General features: G+C 44.8%; 1 protein-coding gene across 1 annotated transcript in view; it reads right to left on the bottom strand.

The window, feature by feature from the left end:
- Window positions 1–16,247, bottom strand: part of NPTXR (neuronal pentraxin receptor) — a 165,252-nt gene that overhangs the window by 45,441 nt on the left and 103,564 nt on the right. Inside the window, exons 3-5 of the mRNA XM_069652957.1 lie at window positions 15,577–15,735; window positions 6,972–7,216; window positions 6,544–6,723 (exon numbers count right to left, since the gene is read on the bottom strand). Of these exons, the coding sequence (XP_069509058.1) occupies window positions 6,544–6,723; window positions 6,972–7,216; window positions 15,577–15,735 (584 nt within the window). The remainder of the gene's footprint in view (window positions 1–6,543; window positions 6,724–6,971; window positions 7,217–15,576; window positions 15,736–16,247) is intronic.

Below are 16,247 nucleotides of genomic sequence, written 5' to 3'. Positions count from 1 at the left end.
TAGTTCTGCACCTAGTGTGCTGAGAGCAGAGTTAATGCATGTTTGTCTCTCCTTTTGTTGTGGAGGGTGGGTCATAGGCCCTAAAGGAGACATTATGGTCTCTGCGAGTGGCTGAGAGAGAAGGAGGGAGGGGGCACTGCTTTCCCCAGCAAAGACTGCAGAAGCGTAGTCCTTTAAGTTGCGATAAAGTGAAATGAAACGCTTTCATTTACAACTCACAAAATAGTTGAGTGCCGTTACTATTTTTCAGGCTTTAAGAAGTGCATGTACTCAAATGTAAAAGAATAAGAAGTGCAGGTGAAACACTATGAAGGGCCACGAGACCATTCTACAACACATACCTGGCGCTGCTCCATTCACCCTCCTCTGGGACACATACATGCTTGCTACACTGGTGTTGCCATGGTCCATTTGCCTCACCTACCACACGTGATCGGTGAATCTTCTCCCATGCTGCCGCCAGCTCCCATTTTTGTTGTTGTTGCTCATGACAAACTTGTGACCTAACAGGTGTTAGTTCACCAATGAAAATCTCCCTATTTGTACCTCCACTTCAGAGGTGCATGCAAACATTTTAAAAGGTGCTCAGTACTTTTATAAAGTCTGTTTCCTGTACAGGAGGGTAGTGCAAGCATTTCCCTGCAATACAGGGAAAACATTTTAAATGGTAACATTGCAAGGGGGTTGGAAAATGGACATCTCTGAGACCTATTGCCCACCCTCTCACCACCTTATCCATGTAATGCAGAAAATGGTAAGCAATTACACTTTTTTTGCGCATTAGTAAAAACGTACAGAACTGGTCGCACTACTGTACAATATCCATTTACAACCGTAGAATTACAAAATAAATGCCAAGTGTATTTTCTGGAATACCACTGGTAATATTCCCGTGAAACCACTACCCTTACCACTGCACCAGTGTTAGTGCTCTAATTAGGGTTCTATGGCCTTTGAGCGCCCCCTAGCCCACTGCTCGAAAGTCACTCCCCCAGGGCAGCCTCTCTGTCACTGGAGACATCATTCCTATTACTGATCTGATAATAGCTCTTCATGTTTTTCCTTCCTTTCAGGCCTCTTTTCCCAGTGCAAAACCTCATCCGGCAGCTCCTTCACATCGCTCCATGAATCCATCGCCCAGGACCCTCCTGCACAACCTCCAGTCCCCCTTGCCCCTTACCCGGTATTTTCTGCCTCCTCCCTCCGTGCCATTGCAATCATCGTGTATCTCCCATGGATCTGTCCCACGTATGCATGTGTGCCCTTCTTCTGTGTGTGCGCCCTTCGTGCTGTGCTCATGCGACATTTGGAAGCACCTTACAAGATGGGCGGGTGCGGCCATTATTGTGAATAGCGCGTGTCTCACACGCTTTTCACCTGAATGAGTAGTTGGGACTGACTACTCGGATAACCAGTGGTGATAGTGCGATTTCCCTACTGCTGGTTTTCTGCAGGAAATACTTCAGAAGCTGCAATGAGGTCCTAATGTGCACATGAGAGGCGATGTCAGAGCATGCAGACTTTTCTATGAAGAAAACTACATTTTTGATACCGAGGAATGCAGTTATTGAGGCTGGCATCGGAAAACCTCTGACACTGGCTTTGTGATGCTCACGTGTACGTTAGCCACTTCAGATAAACCGACTGCTGCCACTGCTGGAAATGGGACAAATGTACTGAAAGAACCCTCTCATCCTTGGAGGGGCGGGCCGTGGGGGCAAGGGGGCGGGGCCGACGGGCGTGGTCCCAGGCAAAGTCAAGTAATACAGTATATCTTCTTAGAACCTAATCCTGGCGGTTTGCATAAAAACAAAGAGCATCATGGGAACATAAGTATGTCCAGAATTTTAACTTTGAAACATGTCTTATAGTGATTCAGTATGCAACTCTTTTGAGCAAATAACGAAAGTGCAGTTTTAATTGGTCACACTACTCACCATAAGAAAAAAAATGCTCTACATTGCAGGACATAGAAATGAGTCTTAGCAGGTACCGCAGTTATATGAGGCTTTGACTGCTACTGTTTATGTATCCAGTTGAGTCTATTGAAAATGTCTGTTGAAACATGATTTGCTAGTCCGTGCTGAGATATCACACGCACAAGCAACCCCTGTTTCTGAAGACTCGGCTGTGCTGCAGGGTCTTCTGAAAAGACCTCTGCTTGTAGAAGTGCAGGTGTGAGAGTTGTAGGCAAGCCTCTGGGTAGGACAGGGCGGCAAGACGTGTTTTGCCAGAGCCCCGCTGGGTCGTGTTCCAACCTATTTCCTCCGTTGACTGTTGCACAATGGTGCAGTGACGCCGAACTGACACCAGCGCAGAATCTTTCCATCAGTTGAGATAGGCTATCACTGCTTCCTAAATGCAGTGATGGGGCAGGAGGCTTAGTAAACAGACCACACAATATGGCAAACTTCTAGAGCATACGTGAACGCTGTGGTTTCTTTCATTTTCGCCTCTGTTAACACTTTGCTAACAACCATGTAATACACGGTTTGAATGTAATAGCCTCCATCATGTCATATGTCTAGCTCACTGAATCAAACTAGACATGGGCACCCACAAAATGGCCTTTCTGTTTTCACCAGTCTCTAAGGGGGCGCAAATGGACGATCCCCGAGAAGTCTGGCAGGCGCGGAGGGGGGCTTGTGTATCAGTTATATGGTATGGACTTGGGTATGCAGCTGGTGCTTTTGCCTTACTCGGTGGTGTTGCCCATGAGAGTCAAAATGAAAAAGAACTCAACCCACACATTTTCAAAGTGCACCTCGTTCACTACCACGAAACTCCAAAGCTCCCACTGTTTTGCCCCCTCCCCCCTTGTCCATGGCATTGAATTGTGCTATATGAAACGAAAAATACAAATGTGTGAAACAAATAATGATGGTGTTCAGGGCACACTTTTTCTTGATTAAATTGCATTATTTTATTTTATTTTTTTATTTACACTTGTATCCAGCTTTCGCCATACTCAGAGCATCTCGAAGCACTTTGCAAAGTTCAAAAGGGATGAGTTGAAAATGAAGTTACAATATTTTCAGAATAGGATGGGAAGATTAGGATAGACAGGTAGGGGAGGTGGTCTAGCTGGGCAAAGGGGTCATTTTTGAGGCTTTTTCATAAGGTAATGATGCAAGGTGTCATATAGATGAGGAGTACGAGGGCATGTCAGGCTCTAGGTGCCCTTTTGGGCGAAGGCTTGTTTTTGTTTGCAGGTTAGCTTGCAGAATGGAATGTGCTGGAGATTTTGGCTTGCTTACCTGGTCTTTGTGTGGATGAGAGATTCAATTCTGTTCTGGAGGTAATGATCGACTTTACAGGTGGATAGCCCTGTATAGAATTCAGATGGACTAGGGTGATGGTGGGCGAGTCAAGCCTGGATTGCATTTCTGGAGTCCATCTTGCAGAGAAATAGTGCCTTGTCTGAGGGATGGTAGTCGTCAAGGGGTAAGGTTGAGTTATGTGTAGGAGGTGTAGCTGTTGGTAACAGGTTTTGGTGATGGCAGTTATGTGATCCATAAAGGGTAGGTGGGGGTTGATGGTGAAGCCTAGGAATTTTACTGGTATGTACTGGTGGGAGATGTGTGGGTTATGAGTAGTCAGAACTTTGATCCAGGAGATGAGATGGGGTTTGTGCCGGGGCGGGGGAGGGAGGGCAGATGAGGAGATATTGCATTTTGGATGGACTGAGTTTAAGGTAGGGGGTGGCTATCCAGGTAGTGCTGGCGAGAATATTCTTTGAGGGGTAGGAGATTTTGAAGCATATTTATTGGTGAAAGTGGATATTGAAGTTGCTAAGAGTCTGTCAACGTGTAGGTTAGGTTCTATGTGAAAATATCTCATTTTAAAGGTCTCAAGAGAAAGACTGATTTATGATGCCAGATTTTCTTTTGATCATAAAAACAGCACTGTAGAGGTCTTTTTCTCTTGAGACCTTTAAAATGCGTTAAAAAATATATATATTCGGGGGGTTTCACCCCCGTGTCCCTATTGTTCCTCAACCACCCCCTCCCCTCTTCTCTCGTGGGATTTCAGCCCTAGCCCCCAGCCTCCACCCCCTCCCACTCCACGCCCAAAGGAAAACACATACATACACACAACACGCACACACACACCCACACACATACCCGTTCTCCTCACCCTCTGCTTCTGTGTCCCACAGCACCTGTCAGCCCATGCGCGCAATCGTGTGCGGCAGGGGCGTGACTGTTTGATTTAGAAAGACTGCTTTGTGCGGTCACAGAGTAGTCTTTCTAAATCGATCTTTCAGTGAAAAGATCTTTATAAAAAAGATCTTTTCATTTAGGACCGTAGGTTAATCAGCAGAGGAGATAGAGGACATCCTTGTGGATCCTGTATTTGGCTGGGGTGGAATCTTTTTGATAGGTTGCATGAAGACAAAGTGTGTCCTGTCAGTTAAGAAGGTAGTGAACCAGTTGAGAATAGTGCTTGAGTGTTTTATCCTGTGGAACACAATGTTTAGGAGAATGGTGTGGTTGATGGTGTTAAAAGCTGTGGAGCGGCCAAGGAGGACTAGAAGAGCTCTTTGTCTTTTGTCAGTCATGTTGTGCAGGCCATTTAACATGTGAAGGGATGTGTGGCAGTCTCAGCACTTTGGCGATAACCTGATTGGGAGGGTGGAGGAGATTGATTGTAGTGATGTGCTGTTGGACTTAGCTTATGAAAAAGCATTCCATGATTTTGGTGAGGCAGGGCATTATGATGATGGGACAGTAATTTTCAGGGACTGTGAGGTTGAGGGATGGTTTCTTGAGAGAGGAGATTTGTATTGTTTTGTACCTGGAAGGGATTGTGCCCTGTGAGAGACAGGAGTTGATTTTGTTGCCCAAGTGTGGAGCAGTAGGGTGATGCAGTATTATGCAGCCTCAGGTATGTTTGCACTATGCAGGAAGCATGCTGCTTTTTTTTGGTTGTGAGGGTAATGACAGTGTCTTGGTCGGTGGGGTGGAATGTGTCCTATGTGTTTGGGTGGGGGGTAGTAGAGGGATTGTGTTTGTATATTTCGAAGTTGAAGTTGTCCATTAGGGACTTCTTAAGTGTATTTTATCTTCCCTAATTATCGCATGCATGTTTTTAGTCAATTAGTGCAATAAAAAAATGTACATAAAGGGTTTGGTTGGGAGAACTATCACCTCAAATCCTCATAAACATCTATGCGGCTCCTCCCTGGCTCGTCCCCACTCAGCAAATCTCACTCCCTTAAATAAAGCGCTTCCTGCTTTTGTCTGCTAATCTAATTAGCGGCAAGGGTCTCACACAAACACAGATATATTTTAAAAAACACACACACACGCATAATGATACACCGTTATACATACACACAAACTCTATCATGATATAGATGTGAACACACAGACATATACAGACACACACACATGCACACACTCATACATAAATACAGTTACATACAGAGAAACGCATTAATAGAGGCAGAAACACACATATTATCCAGACCAATACATGTAGACATTTTAGAAGCTGCTATTTTCTCCCAGGAGCTCAGTACCTTCCCCAGCCTCTGACGTTGCCCCTAGTGGGGGCCACACATATGCCCGAGACTCTGCCAAAGTCCCCAAGTGGCACTCTACTACCACCCTCCTTCAAACCCTTCCTAAACACATTCATTGTCCCAGGGAACTATTCACCTGCACCAGAACGGGCTTTTGCCCTGCCCTACTGTAATTATTTTGCACCTAGGGCCCCTTGACCTTCCCCATAGTATTCTTCTTGTCCCAGGTTGCACATCACTACTTTGGACTGTTGGCTTTGGCCCCACTGATGCAAAGCCACCAGCCCTTGCTTTTTGTCCCCAGGTAGCCCTATACTTTTCCCATAATCTTTGCCTATAATCCAGTGGGCATTGTACATGCCTTACGTGCGCATAAAGGTCCTCACCTTTATTCTTTGAGGAGCTGTGCCTGGCCCCAACTCTCCTACTTTTCACCCAAAGAACTCAGCACATATTCCAACCACATGCCTTTTGTCCTCCATGTGTCAGTTACCTACCACAGACCTTCAGGGAAACACCTTCTGCCCGCTCCTTTCCTCTGGCCTCTGTGCAGCCTGTATATACCTCACACCCTTCCCTTTGCTCGAAGGTGCCCCAGATCTGCCCCAGACCTGTCTTCAACTAATGGGCCCCATACCTTCTCCACACCTACCGGCTTTAGATGTGCCTCAGCCTTCCCTCATGTCTCCAAGGGTCCTACCCCTTTTCCCAGATGCTTGTGTTTGACCCAACAGGATCACTTAATTTCCCTACACACTGCTCTTGATCCTCATGGGTCAAGAGCAGTGTGCAGGAAAACCAGATGGTCATATCTAGTCCAGAATGGGCCATTTGGCCATACATGATCTGTGCATGCACCATGCTCTACTGTTTGGACGTTTGATCTTGTACTTGTATATCATAATAGTTGGCAAGGTGGCCTGGTGGCCTGGTGCATGTGCCAAACAACACTTTTGTTTCTGTGAGTCCTCTCCCTGCCACAGACCACATCTCTTTGGGCCAATGGCGGCACCTACCTGCTCTTGGCCCAGGATAATAACCCCGTTAGGTTTGATGGGGTGCCAGGCTGCCAAGTTCTCACGGGAACCACGCTTCGCTCCATCCTGGAAGGCGGACCACATGCCATCACGCGTGGTCCAGGTCACGCACACATGGTGCCATGCGTTGTCCTTCAGAGTCATGGGTAGCTGAGTAGCCTGCAGGAAAAAGACATGTGTCAGGGCTCTTCTGATGCAAATGCTGTTCAGTCCTTCCTTGCAGCACCCACCCCTCACCCCCCGCTATTCCTTGTACTGGGACCTGCACACGACTTTTTCAGTGTGCCTCACTTCTACCCTGCAGCATCAACCAGTGTTATTTCTGCACTGAGGATCACACACCCACCCGTGATGATGCACCTTGGTCCTGCTCTGCAGTGCCCACTGAAGCTCCAGGCCTCACTCACCTTGTCGTTGATGATCAGCTCCATGGGATTAGGGCCCCACTCGATGAGCACAATCTCGTTGGGTTGGCCAGGAACAGAATAGGAGAAAGGGGTGCCTGCCCCGGTGGCACCCTTGGACTTCAGCCAGAGGCAGAAGGTGAAGGCATACATCTCAGGCAAACTCTTCTTGATTCGGGCATACATGTAATTGGTGCGCACGGGAAAGGCAACTTTGAAGCCATCAGGCTGCGTGAACGTTGGTGCACCTACAAAAGAGTGGAAATTACAGCTATTACAGTCTACTCGCTTCAGCTTCACCATCCCATTGCCAACAGCGTGCAGGAAGCGTGTGTCTCTGCAGCAACCCGACACTTTCTTCTACTTTTCCCTGGTACCGCTACAAAGTAATTTTCTGTGCATCTCACTGCGCGGTTCATAAAGGCTCTTTACAAAGCATTAGATATTTGCCAGATATTTTCTCAAGAAAGCTTGATGTACAGACATCAGAGCCGCGGGTAGAGTATTTAAACAGAAATATGTTAATGCTAAGCACACATAAACTATGCCGGCAAAGTAGCTACAATACAACTCCTATTATTTGCAAAACATTAGGATTGGATGAACAAAATCTCTGGAGTTGTTTCTAAGAGTCTTGATATGGATGCTAAATTAGCCACTAATAGGCAAAATAATACAAACATTGAACACATATTGAGGGTGTTTCTAGGAGTCTGGCAGCTTGTGTTAGGGTTTGAGAATCACTGATCGCTCAAAGTGGGGAGGAATTCTCTTTTGTAAGTGAGTTTCTATATAAATCTTCTTAGGCTTCAGAAGTTAATGGTACCTTGTGTCTTCGTTTACTTGTAGTCCTTTCTATCCAGGCATTGTATAACTTGTCAGAGGTTAGGATTTTGTGAGTGCAAAACAGAGGCTTCTTGGCAAGGAAGGGGCTCTTGGAGAGGAACAATTCCATTGGTTAATTCGAACTTGGCTCCACTCTTTCCTCGGGTGAGAATGTATAGCTTCCCAATGGGGCCACTGATTAGGAGTGGGGGAGGTGGAGCAGGAGCGTACGCTGCCCAGGAGAGGCTCTGCTGCCTTCTAGGGGGTCCGGACTGGCACAAGCTAGGGCAAACTTGGCTGCAGCTTTTGGAAGCCAGCAGACCCCTGTGCTGCTTCATAAAGAAGCATTAACTCACAAAAGAACTTCCGAGTTCTATGCGAGTACAAAGAAATTAGCCAGGCAACAGCAAGGGGAATATTTGTATCTGATGGATGCTCCATTTCTTGATCTGTTGCTGAAATATTGGTACATTAACAGTAATTACCAGCATTAGCACTTAAGCGATGGCTGAGTGCTGTTGCATACGAAGCGTTGAGGTGATATGCACTGCGTTCTCCCCATGGTCCAAAGTGAAAAAGAGGTGTAAAAAACGCTTTCTAATTTAATGTATTCCTATAATTTTAAAAGTGAGAGGAGGGAGACATAGGAAAAGTAAGTATTGACATTCATGTATCCAGCTTACATTAAAGCTCCCTTAGCAATCTCATGTCAAATACATTGGTGCCAATGTTATGGTATGTTACTTTACTTTTATACTGCTTCAAATCACCACCATAGTAGTTTGAGCACCTGATCTTTGTACGTGGCACATTGTGCCCCGGCCGTGACGCTCCAGACCTTAGTCTGCTTGAGGAATAGTGAGCAAAACTGAGGAATACAAGAACGGAAATTGGGAAGAGAAGGATATTTGGGTAAAGGGAAGTGTTTTGTGTAAGTATAGGTGTGTGTTAGGCCATTTTATATTGATTGGCTTTTGGAGAAAGTTGGAGAACCGTTATCTGTGGTGAGATAGCATAAGTAATTTGGTTCCTAGGCAGTTTGGGGGGTCTACAAATTAAATATTGAGCCGTGTTGGATGTGTGAGGGGCTCGAGAGCATGCTCAGGCAATCCTGGTGGAGTTGTTGGCATAATATATCTGTTGCAGCCATTTAAAGTGCTGCAGATATTCAACGGATTGTTCTTCTAACACTGCCAAGGCAATCTTAATACATAAGACTAGTCCAAGAGTGGAGCAGTCAAGGTAAACGTTGGTTTTGTGCAGAGGAGATAGCAAGGGAAAGCAAGGTATGTAGAAACATCCCCCCCCTCTCTCTCTCCCTCTCTCCCTCTCTCTCACACTCACCCTCTCTCGTTCTAAAGCTAATAATGAATATAGTGAATGATGGAGGGAGTGCCCTTATGAAATAGCCAGTTGGAATGTTGGTTCTCCTTGGGATGGATTTCAGCATTAATACACTTACATACGAACACAGCACACTATTATTCGGCGAGACCTGAATATATGTGAAACTTACTTTACCCGTCACGATTCATGTACATTTAGCTTATCGATTATTACCTGCTTATTTTTCTAAACATTCCAGTTTTCCTTTTTTCTTGTCATAAGTAGTTGGTAACCATGGATTGCTACGCGTTATAAGTAAACCAAAAGGATGTCTGCTTTGTCTGGAATTAGTGTTTTTACACTGAATCAAAATGAAGGAATACACCATCATTTTACATTTGGGCGGTTTCTCACCATACAGGAGGAACAGAAGCTTTTCAACAATGTAGCCCCATTCACAGACTTGCAAATGGTGATATAACTGTCAGTGGCGTGCCGACCCTGCCGGCAACTATTCACAGGCTCAACCCACCAACTCTGATCAGATGGCCTCGTTACTTCAGACCTCTATCTGAGGGGCAGTTCTGATTTTCAGACTAATAATGTGTGCACTTTACTTCTTTATTTCATTTTTTTTTAAAGCATTATGACCAATGCATTAGATGTGTTAATTAAAACATGTCCTCTATCACACTCCAAAATGTCAATCATTTCAACTCTCCAATAGTTGGGGCATTCTGTTTCTGTTGTTGGAGACACATTCCTGCGCACAATTTCAGAAAGTTAAAAAGGTAATTTTGGGTATAAAACATTTTATTGACCTGTGTTTTTTTGTAAAGTGCTCAATCTTTGGTATATCCAAATCCTAAAGTAGCAGGGTGTAGCAAGTGCCCCATTTAAAAAAATGTGCATAGTATATTATCCATCTTGGAGGGATGAACGTTTAAGTTAGTCCTGAATGAGTTAAACTGTGATTAACCGAGTACATGCAGAACAAGAGCAGCAAGTACATTACCCTATGAACTGGTTTCTAGGATTTAAAATCATTTCCTGCAGGCTATGTGTGGATCTTGGCAGAAGACACATTAACCCCATATGTTATCTTACCGGGATTGGAACCCTGGCCTTCCTGTCACATGCACAACCCTGTAGCAAGTGATTTCCCCCATAACCTTCTCACTGGTATTGAATTCAGCAATCTACAGGTAATACAGCAAAGATATGGGCAAAATACAATATTACATGTGCCAAGACGTCTCGCACTATTTGATTGGAATTGCTGTGTGCGCACGAGTAGTTGTTATGCCCAATGCCACAAATTCAAAGTATGTGTATGGGTTTTATACATGTACAGTCAGGTATATTATGCCATAAATTATATATGGAACATAGTTGATTTTGTCATGTAGTGTAATTTTATTCTGAATATTTAGATTTGATTTTTATATACTTATGCTTGTACATCAATTCAACCGTAATTTATAATCCGTAATTCACTTATTCGGTTGCAAACAACATATTATGCAGCATTAATAAAACAATGTATGTTGCACGCAGTATACATGTGTTCATGCATCAAATTTCCCAGACTACATAAGTCTCCTGATATATCCCTTACATTTAATGTCCAAAAGTTCTTATAGTATTTTTCAAAATTCAAAAGACCACTTCACCCTAATGTAGTTATATGCATATGTTCATAGGTCAGCTTGCCCAAAGATCATAAATCAGTCATCAATCAGTTATTCAAATAAAATAACATATTGGACCAATGGCTTATTTGACAGTAAATGTAAGGGATTTATCATCATATCTTATCATGGCTACACCCCTGATCGTTTAAGGTAGAATCCTATTTGTTTGTATTGTTGGTAACTAAAATAGCCCTTTACATCAGTGATGTCACTTCCTGTGGTGATGCCACAGTGGAAGCATACATGCCAACACTTTCTCTGATGTTATTTCCTCTACCTCTGGTATTTTGGCGAAATGATGTGCCTGCCAGCACTGGAACACATTCTGTTCGTGGTATGGTTCCAGAGTTCTCTTGCTTCTCTTCTGAAAGCCCCTACAGATTTTGGATTTTTTGAGGGCTTGGTTTGGATGGGACTTTTTTCACCTTTAGGTTTGAACTGCTTGCTATGCTATGCAAACATTCTGTGAGGCCTATGCTGGCAGAGACGTCTTTATGGGAGGGCGAAAGGGGCACTTGCCCAGGGCCCCCACCTTGGAGGGGGCCCCCACAAGGCTGACTGATCTAAAGTAAGATTCCATTGTTCACCAGGCTTAAATAGCACACGCCAGGAGACTTTATGGCATGCTGCCGAGGCGCTAAAGCTATTTTCTGTCTGTTTTGACAAGTACATTCTGCCTTGATCAATTAATCATGTAATGCTTTCTATGTTCAATGTGAAATACAAAGTTTGTGTGTTTCATACGGCACAACTTCTGTAGCATTCTTTCCTTCTTGTGGGAATTTTGTTCATGTGCAATAGCCAAAGTTGAAATCCATATTGATAAATTGAGTGCCACAATGGTTCAGACGTTAGCTCAGTGTGATAAGCACGCATTGCAGAGATATGTGTTCCTATGAAAGATTAGAAGAGCACAATCCAGCAAGGCTGGCTGAACCTTTCCTATGTCTGGTTTATAAACCTACCTGCATATGTACTTGGTTTTGCAACATAAGAGGTGCTATTATCAGCAATGCTCATGCACCAGATAGGGGTTGCTATAAAAACTGACATGTCATTCCTATGGTGATGGTCTAGAAATTGGTTTGTTCAGATGGGGCGTTCTAAAACCTAGGCAATCCCCTCCAAAGATAAGCATAAACTATTAGTCCAAAGGGTGAATAAAAGACTGTAGGACCAAAGCATTCATGCTTGTATCCTGGCTTTGCCAGCAGACGATACAGTGATCCTGGTCAAATCATATATCTCTTGCATTACTGTGCTGTCTTCTGTGAGGTTTGCCTTCTTGCATGCTGGTGGCATTCTTTAGCTCATTACTTGATCTTTCTTCTTATGTAGGCCATTTGAGAAGAAGGGGTGGTAGACAGGAGAGAGTGGACCAGATGTTGTAGGCATTGGGCAAGCATATTTTAAGGTCTGTTCGTTTGACAAAAACTTTTTGCTTTTTCTTTAAAAGTCAAAGGTTTTTCTGCACGTTTATGAATGACAATTTCACAAACCATTGTTTTGGAAGTATTTAAAGCTTAAAAGTACAAAATATATACCTAGATTAAATCTGTTATATCACATTGATTGGTATGCTGGTACTTATATACTTCCCTTGATGATGGAGAGAATGTAGCTAGAATCATTCCCATTTTTGCGTAACACCCTTCTGTGATATTTTGGTTTTAAAAATGGTCAGGTTTGGAAATGTAATTTATGTACTTTGCAAGTCAGTTTTATAAAATTAGATTGTTTTAGTACATGGTGGGATCTGGAAAAGAAAGTGTTCAAATGCAGAAATTGCAGAGTTGGCACAAATCCCAGCTTCACCCCGTAAAGCAACATGTGATCCTGGGCATCTCATTTAATCTTGTATTGCCTAACCTCTCAGTGTTGCCAGTCCCTAAACCTTTCAAAATTGTCAGACCCTCAGTGTGATTTCCTTCTCAGGGTATGATCTTCATAAAAGCCTCACTCATGGTTTCACTGGCTATAGGTTTGCTTCCACTATAACAGTGAGCATTGTTGATAAACTGCACACCACAGGCACTTGTTCCCCTGAGCTCTAATGGCAACGCTATTTGACATCCATGTCCCACTTCTAATCTCAGTCTGTCTGGATAGAGGCATCTTCCTGGTAGCTTCTAATCTGCCTCCACTATCCATGCTACGGTATGTGTAGCTTTCTCCTTCCTTACAATTGGTCTACTCTATCCATGCTTGAGCACTTTTGCATTCTCTGAGTCAGCTAATGTGTGCTCTCTGCCTATTCTGGGTTACATGTACCTTTTACATACAGCACTGCATTAATACTACAGGCTGCGTACCTTCCTAGATGATATTGATAAAAAGTATCCTGTTTCAATACTAGAAGAGAGGTAACCTCTTCGTAGATTGCTAATGTTGGCCTTCAAATGCTACTTGTTTATCATTCTGATTAGAGCAAGAATGAAGAGGGTAAGGGGACTTAAAGGGAGTAAACATGCTTATTTTGAATGCTGCGAGGTGGCATGTTACCTATGGTTTTTGCTCACGGTGTGGGGGGTTGCCACCAGATATACTTGATCACTTAATTCTTTTGGTTTGATTGATGGGGGCCCCAAAGATGTCCATGCCCAGGGCCCCAAAAAAGCTTAAAATGGCCCTGTATGTGGGCACAGATTGCTTAGAAGTTCACACCAAGCGTCTTCTCCACGGTTTTGACCTATCACCTATTCCACCCTGAGATTGGCCTTTGTCCTCAAATTCCAAAGACAAACCCCTTTGAGCATCTAGTCTTCCTTGTGTCCATTATCTCCGCTCTGCACTAATCGCTGTATTCAGCTCGTCCTCGCGGGTTAGCGCTTCAGAGCGCCCTCTCGTTTGGCCCCGAGGTGGGGCCTGATTTCCACTTCAGCCAGGACATTGTGCGTGCTTGTTTTCCCCCCAATGCTGAGCTGTGAATCAGGTGTGTTCTGCGATTTGTTGGTGTGGCTACAGCTGACAGCATTTACCTCCGCCGCACTGGCTCCCTTCAACTTGCTCAAGTCCCTCTTTATTCCCTTTGGACCTGGAATAAGAAGGCTTCCGCTCCCCCTCTTGGTCATTGGTATAGATTGACTATTTCTCTGCATTATGAAAACTAACATTCCTCTTCCTCTGTATACAGGGTCGCTCAACCAGGGACATAGCCGCGTCTTGGGGAGGCAAGGGGGTGGGGGGCGGGGGGAGGCGTTCCTCATTTTGTTATGTGCAGTAACGCGACGTGGTTTGGGCGCAAGGGGTTTGAGAAATAAATTTCAGACACACGGAAAAGTGTGGTTTTAATAAATGAGAACGAGCCGGTGTAGCTTTTGATCGAGAATTTCGCCAACGGGGAGCACTATTTTTAACTACTTGGCGATAAAGAAGAGGAGAGGTGTAACATTATATCAAGCTGAAAGCGTTAAATGAGGGGCTAAACGTGTTTCTTTGTTTTGCACACATTTTTCCTAAAGTGCAGTACGTAATTCTGCCAGAAGGCGTCGCAAGGAGCTCTCTAATTACGGCAAGCTGAACAGGAGCAGGTGCTCCGCTCCGAGGGTTTCAGTTATTTCAGCTTCCCTTCTAGTTTCAGCTAGAGCGTGTCAGTGACCTTCAGCACTTTCCAATCCCTGCTCATAGTGTGTGTGTGTGTCACTGGTCCTTCCTCTCATGTGGTGCAATTCATCGGCAGCATTACCAGGCATGGCCAACAGGTGACACTGTTAGAGCTGTACTTAACTTTCCCAAAGGCGACAATAGGTCAGCAGGCACTCACATTCACTGTGCACAACGCCCTCACCTGCAACTAAAGGCCGAACTTTGCGTCATGGAAGAATCGGAATTTTGGTGAACTCGACCTTTGTCATTTTTAAATGGGCAAAATTAATGCCTTTTTAGGTATACGAAATTGTGCATGTTTTTAGTTTCGGGCGCATGAATATTTCCTCCAACTAGCTAGGCTTCTCCGACATTGTTTATCGCCTTGATTGGGCGTAATGTTCATGTGCCCTGAAGCAAGAAGGGACCAAAAAGAAATGTTGCCCAAAAACAGCAAAATCGGGATGCAATCTGCTCTGCAAGGAAAGTGTTATTTCTAGCTTTACCTGCACCTGTTGTATATGGCTGGAATGCTGTGAGTGTTTGATGTGGAATGCAGAGTGAGAGAATGTTGTGTGATGAGGGGGTTCCATGGATGTCAGTTGAGAGGATGTGATCACTGAGTGAGGATGCTGGTGGATGTTTCTTGTCCCTTATACTTACCTGACTTGATGTACTGGACTGATGTACCCGGAACAGAGTAAAGAAGTTGTCTATACTGCCAAAGATGTCAGAGTCATTATTGGCCAGGGACCCAACTTAACAGAAAGCCGAATTTAAGGCAAATTTCCCCCACCTTCCTTCACTGTAGTAATCACACACACCCCTACTGCCTGTACCCCTCCAATGCCCCCTTCCTTCACAGATAACACACTGGGTATCCCGCCCATCCTGCTGCTCCTTTGTGCGTTTGTGCACATAGCTTTAGAGTGATTGGCTCGGATACATGTCCTCGAAGAAGAATATTCATCAAATTAATTTGGACTGGTTGTTTTTGACGCATATATGGGAGACCGCCCACAGCCCCACTCCCCCTTAAACTCCCTACATTGATTTGTTCCCCTAAACCACCCCCACATATATATGCAGCCAAATCCGGTGTAAAAAAAACTGGGCAACTTCTCCTTCGACGAACTGTACTGCCGCAGAACCCTGCACATAGCTTGTTAGCCTCTCACCTTGCTCCAGTTCCGCGATGCGGCTCTGAAGGGCGGTCAACTCCTTCTCCACATCCACCCGCTGCTTGTCATCGTGCGCAGATGCAGCGGGCCGGTCCTTCTCCAGCTCTAGAAGCTTGGCCAGCAGCTGCCCTTCCAGTTCCTCGAGGCGGGCGTGCATAAGCCTGGAAGTGTTTTTGTGCTGGGGAGTGGCATGCGGGTGACACGGATGGATGACAAGTGTGACAAGACAGGCAATACGGAATGTCAGTTGCAGAAATGAGGAGACTGACGACCATGATGTGAGGTGGAAAAAACTTTGGCCACAAGCTTTATTTTAGTACAAGCCATGGTGCAAAAGAAAAACCAGCCATAACATCACATAAGGATAACAATACTATATTTTGGGGACAGAGGGAACAGGTGAGCGGGGGGGCCCTAATCCCAATTAGGGGCCCGCTCGAGGCTGATCCCCGCCGCCATTCATATGAAAGCTTGTGACAATTGTTTGGCCACAGCGTGTGAGCTGTGACATGTTCATAATTGCTTGTCTTTGGAGCAGGTTCATCCTGCTTTCTCTTGTCCTTTCCAAGTGAGGTGGGTAGGTGTGCGCTTGTGTGCCTTTTACTGATGTCCAACCTGACCAGGTTTAGCACTTGCGCCCTCTCTTGCTCACAGGGTGATTTTCGCTG

This window comes from Ambystoma mexicanum, chromosome 3q, assembly GCF_040938575.1.
Source record: "Ambystoma mexicanum isolate Mex_15411 chromosome 3q, UKY_AmexF1_1, whole genome shotgun sequence".
Lineage (NCBI taxonomy): Eukaryota > Metazoa > Chordata > Amphibia > Caudata > Ambystomatidae > Ambystoma > Ambystoma mexicanum.
The sequence above is the reverse complement of the archived record's forward strand: the minus strand, read 5'-3'. Positions and strand labels throughout refer to the sequence as shown.